This window comes from Pygoscelis adeliae, unplaced genomic scaffold (assembly GCF_000699105.1).
Source record: "Pygoscelis adeliae isolate BGI_AS28 unplaced genomic scaffold, ASM69910v1 Scaffold111, whole genome shotgun sequence".
Lineage (NCBI taxonomy): Eukaryota > Metazoa > Chordata > Aves > Sphenisciformes > Spheniscidae > Pygoscelis > Pygoscelis adeliae.
The window spans coordinates 4219320-4224756 of NW_008824542.1; the positions used below are offsets into that span (position 1 = coordinate 4219320).

The 5437-nt window shown below is 33.7% G+C and overlaps 1 protein-coding gene across 2 annotated transcripts in view; it reads left to right on the forward strand.

The window, feature by feature from the left end:
• Positions 1-5437, forward strand: part of CSMD3 (CUB and Sushi multiple domains 3) — an 803119-nt gene that overhangs the window by 784359 nt on the left and 13323 nt on the right. For both annotated transcript variants that reach the window (XM_009321682.1, XM_009321683.1), the window contains 2 exons: positions 2755-2820; positions 4952-5110. In XM_009321682.1, coding sequence (XP_009319957.1) covers positions 2755-2820; positions 4952-5110 — 225 coding nt within the window. The remainder of the gene's footprint in view (positions 1-2754; positions 2821-4951; positions 5111-5437) is intronic.

Genomic DNA, 5437 nt, shown 5'->3' on the forward strand with positions numbered 1-5437 from the left:
TCACCATCCCTGGAGGTATTTAAAAGATGTGTAGATGTAGTGCTTAGGGACATGGTCTAGTGGTGGACTTGGCAGTGTTAGGTTAATGGTTGGACTTGATGGTCTTAAAGGTCTTTTCCAACATAAATGATTCTACGATTCTATTCTAATATTGGAGAAGGACGCCTAAAGTCCAAGTAGATGTCTGAATCACTGCATTGAATTAATCCATAGGGTTTAACATTATTTTATATTTGTACGTAAGCAGCAATATACTACTTGAAAACAAAATGTATCTACTTTGTCCTTGATGTTCCAACATTTTATTTTCTTTCTAATTTTTGCTACATAATTTGTCATGGCAAGGCATGAAAAACCTCATTGCAAAATCATGGTGAAAATGTTTTTTTTCATGTGATGATAATAAGCGTCCTCAAATATAGCAACTGTTTGGAATTCTATTTCCTGAATAATTAAAGCACCTTTCAGATTAGTGATACCTAATATTTCAGGTGCGGTTATCCCCAGGGCTCTTACAGAGGCATTCAAAGGCTATATAGCCAAACACTACTATTTGGAAGGGAAATAGGAAATTAATATTTTGTATTACTAAAAAACAAGTGTCCTGGCATTACATGCCAGGCAAGTGCTGGGGGAGAATAGAGGAGAGCTTTGGGAAAGTGTTAGAAAGCAAGCTGCCAGGAAGATTATGACTTGTTTAGTATTCAGGAAATGTTACGGCAGGCCAAATGTTATTCATGGATTGTATTTTGATACAAGAATTTTCTGCTGTTGATATTGAAAGAAGTAGTATTAGCTGTCCTATCTGATCATAAGGAACCTTTATGAGAATTGTTTTAAAACGTATTAAGTAGTAACTATGAGCGTATCTACCTTGTCATATAACTTAGTTTCCAAAAGTCTTGAGGAAATGTTATGGAAACAAACATTTTTTAGGGTAAGAGGTCTTGCTTCTTGCTTTTTAGTAGTAGAGAAAGCTAAGAATGAGCAACATATTGTAAAGTATTAACTCTAATTAGATAGAGTAAAATGTCTCTTAAATATTTTCAATTTTACCTATTACAAAGGGCTGAAACATCTCCCTCCTATGGAAGGGAGAAGAGTACCAGGTCAGGTTGTTCACCTGTGCTTGTGAACTTCACAAAAATAACTTGGAAATGAATGGAAAGGAATAAAACATTTGGAGTTGAGAGCTCTAAAAGGACCTGTAGGGGAATTAAACCAGAATTTGGTCCTTTAAATACAAAACTGCAATCTTGAAAGTCCTGCTGAGCAAATATCTGGACCTAGAAACTTAAACTCCATAGATAACTTTTTTAAATTTTTGGGTTTGTATTTAAAATTTGTATTTACATTTTACTTTGTATTTAAAATTTCAGTTCTGAACTTGACTAGAAATGTATCCACCTTGACAAGGCTGATTGACTCAGCAGCTTTTTATGCTAAAGCCCTTTTGAAAGTATGATCCAGATATTTCTAACCTGAGCTTGACGTAGTCAAAAAGCATATGCTGTTGAAGCATGCCCTCGAGGTCAACCATGTTCAGTGAAGTTCAGTAAATTTCTTTCAAAACAGAGAGTAAAGAGATTAATCAATCAGTAGTAATCTGAGAACTTTAGGTTGAATTCCAACCACTGCCCTTGTTTCTTGCCAGTTTTAATCTATATACCAAGAGCAAGCCTTCTGTAATAAGATAAAAGTTATTCTCAAGAAAAATATTCTCAGTTCTTCTTGCTAAAGTTTCCTTTTTATGCAGAAAAACACTCCACTCAGGGAGAAGGAAGCTGTTTTTCTTGTCTATTTTTTTTAGAATATTGATCAAAGAGAAAAGGCCTAGGTTCAAAGCCAAGATCCAAAATACAAAGTATTGAAATAACCATTGGAGCAAGGAATGGAGCCTAGTGCTGCATGAGAGTATTCTACATTAGGAGACAGAATTATGTGTCTTCTTTATAGCCCAGTGAATCCAAACTAGTTTCTGCAAAATAAAATAGCTTCAGCTGCAGGAAATCACACTGTCCGATCGCATTTAGTTGATCGTCTTCAGTGGTGGGAGAGTTCCTGCTCTAAGCAGAGAAGAAATGAGATTCGCCAACTTCAGTGCTCAAATCACCTGAGCAGCTGGAGATACTGTGGACAGCCTCATTTGTTTTTTTCTTTCTGTTGCTATTCTTTAAAGAAACAGTGACCTTCTCCTCCATTGTAAAGAAATTAAGCATGCATCTTTGGGTTTTCAGTCTGGAACACAAGATGTCTTACTCAGTACTGTTGAAGATAATTAAGTCCTGGAGAGCAACATAATTTAAAACACCCTTGTTATGTATCTCTGGTGTTATATTGCTTCCAGTCAATAGCTCACAGTGCTATTTTGTGTGGATCCTGATTTAAATGATATAACTTGCCTTAGATGACATATTAGAAGACAAGTCACATATTAGGTGCATAGTCCAGGACTGTGAATTCTGAAATGTGGATTCTGAAGTGAAAGCCTACACTGTTTGGGTATTGCAAATGACTTGGTAGCATCCAGGTGACTGACTAAGGAGAAAAATGTGGCAACGGAAGAAATCAGTGGGCATGTGCTCCTGTGATACTAAAGCCTGGTACTGACTGAGATCTCATTCACATTTAAGTTTGAAACATCATCTTACATCCTTTGTAACAAATAAATTCCATTATGGAAATTATTTTCCTAGTTTCTGAGTAACATATTTGCTACTGATTTGTCTTTTTGTCATTCATTCTTTCTAATAGCTGGTTCCAAAATTTTAGTGAAGGACCCCAGACCAGCTTTGGGAACACCAAGTCCCAAACTAAGTGGTAAGTACTTTGAGGTATATATAGTTTTAAACAATTTCTGTAGAAAAGGCAGCGAGAATCGATTTAGTGAAACTGCTTTGAATGGCTTAGAATGAATAAAGGGCATTAGATTAGGCATTATGTTCACAGAACAAAAACATCATTAATTATTCCCCAATGTTTAAGTCCGTCTAGACTATATGGTATTATTTATATCCATATACAATTTCTAACTGTTATGTGATGAGAATTTTATTGATTTCACTGAAATCACTGTGTTCTGTGTAAGATTCTATGCAATTTACCCCATTCAGAAACCATATTACTCACCCAGAAATAATTTAAAGACATGTTGTTTCACAGTTTGTTTCACAGTCTTACACTTCTTTTACATATTGCTAATTTAAATTGCTTTACCTAAATACTTCAGTATTAGCCTTAAACTTAGCTTTCAAAAAAGCTAATTTTAGCCTAGAGAAGGTAGTCTTTCTAACACTGGCTAAAGTCAACTCCAGTTTTAACTGATTTGCTAAAGACTGTCTTTGGATGTCTTGACTAGATCCCAGAGAAACTTTTCTCTGTCCCCTGAAGAGACTTTTTGAAGAGAGGAGTCTCCTTAACTAACATTAGCCTTTGACTATAACCCTATTAAATTTCTACCAATAATGAGTAACAATTTAAAAGTAATTCCTTAGCATAGGGGGTTTTGGGGGCTTTTTTTTTTTTTTAACTGGTTGTACACTGCTTCAAAACTGTGTTTGTCAACGATGTGCTGCATGGTAGTCATATAATAATTTTTTTCGTTCAGAAACTTTTTGTACAATCCCAATTAATTGCAAATAAAGTACATAAAGATCAGTTTTCCTGAGAGTAGGGAAATAAATTTCAGGCAGATAACGAATCAACAGCATCAGACTGCACCATGCAGTTTCCTCACTTGCAGTTTGCAGGCCCAGTATCTAGGTGTTTTGTTTTGATGTGTTTACTTGTGAAAAAATATATATGTATATACATATACCTACACAAATAAAAAACTAGGAAAGCTCTTTTACCCTCCATGGGGAAAACAACCTGTCTCTGTGACCTGTAAAATAAATGATGAAGGAAGACTGTTGGGTATTCCAGTGTGCCCCAGTCTTGAATTTTGGGATATCCTAAGAGAGAAAGGGACAAGTATTCTCCTGTGTTTATCTGATGTGAGGTGCCAATGCACACACGAACGCAGAGCTTTAAGTTCAGTGCTAGTGACTACAAATAATGTGAAAGTGCTGATTATAAATTATGATTATTTGTTATAGGGATAAGTTTGATACATTTCCTTTGGAAAATGTAATAAACCCATCCTAAGTCACCTTCAGTTTAACTGTTTAAATGGTACCTCATGTTAAGATTTTAAAGATTTGCAGGTATCTGTTTTTACTGGATAGGTAACTTTTTTTTTTTTAAACCATACTGTTATTGGAATAGCATTACTTAAATTAATAATTTCACTGTTGGATAATGATAAATATTAAATGTAAAGGTATAAATCTAGCATATTTATATTCCCTGAGGTTTATGATTTTAAATTTAATTTTAAATTAGGGGATTTTTTTTTTCTCCTGGTGAAGCTCATAAAGTTTTTAAGCATTTGAAGATGAGACAAACTTCTTATATAATTTTTTCATTAGAAAAAGTGCCTAGGTAATAAAGAAGATGCTTATAATCTTTTAATGCCATTTAAACATGCTTATAAAATTTTTGATATCTAAATCAATATTAATTTCTGCAAAATTTAATCCTAGCTGTATGTCCCTGCCTGTCTGTGCTGGCATAGAAAAGATTCTGCAGTGAGAGGAATCTGGTCTTTTGGTTACAGCTGTTAAATTAGATTTTGTGAAATTGGTTTAATTTTAGAACATGTCCATATTTGAGGAAAGGAGCAAATGAAGGTACAGTTGTGGTTGTGTTCTTCAGTACAAATACATTTCTTTCATAAATGTTCATGCCAGGTTTCTATGCTTTATATCTGAAGATTATTCCTAATAGACTTAAAAATAGAGAGGGTAAAGTAGAGAAAATGCTAATATTTATCATATATTTTGTTGGATGCTTGACTTCATAAGTACTAAATATTGCAAAATGTATTGAAATATGTTTGATGTCTGTATAGTTCCTGATGATGTATTTGCCCAAAATTATATATGGAAAGGATCTTACAATTACAAAAGCAAGAAACAGCCCATGACTTTGACAGTCACCAGTTTCAATGCAACTTCAGGAAGAGTAAATGCAACACTTACAAACAGCAATATGGAATTGCTGCTATCAGGTATGGGATAAGAAAAACTCATTTCCATTTAATTTTTTCTTCCTTATATATATTGGTTCCCTGTAACTTTATGCATAACACTTAAACTTTTAACATCTTCTGGAAACTTTCTTAGCTTATCAAAGAAATTTTCATTCTAGTTCAGTTCCTTTTCAAAGGTAAGGATTTTTCCACCTTTTCCTTTTCTCCCTTTTTTTAATTTCCCAGGTTTTTATTATATTTTAAGTTAATAGTCAATGAGTACTGAAATAATCATCTTAATTCTCATGCTTATTCCTTAAATATTATAAATAAATTACTGCTCCTGAGATTTTCTTTATTCTTAAT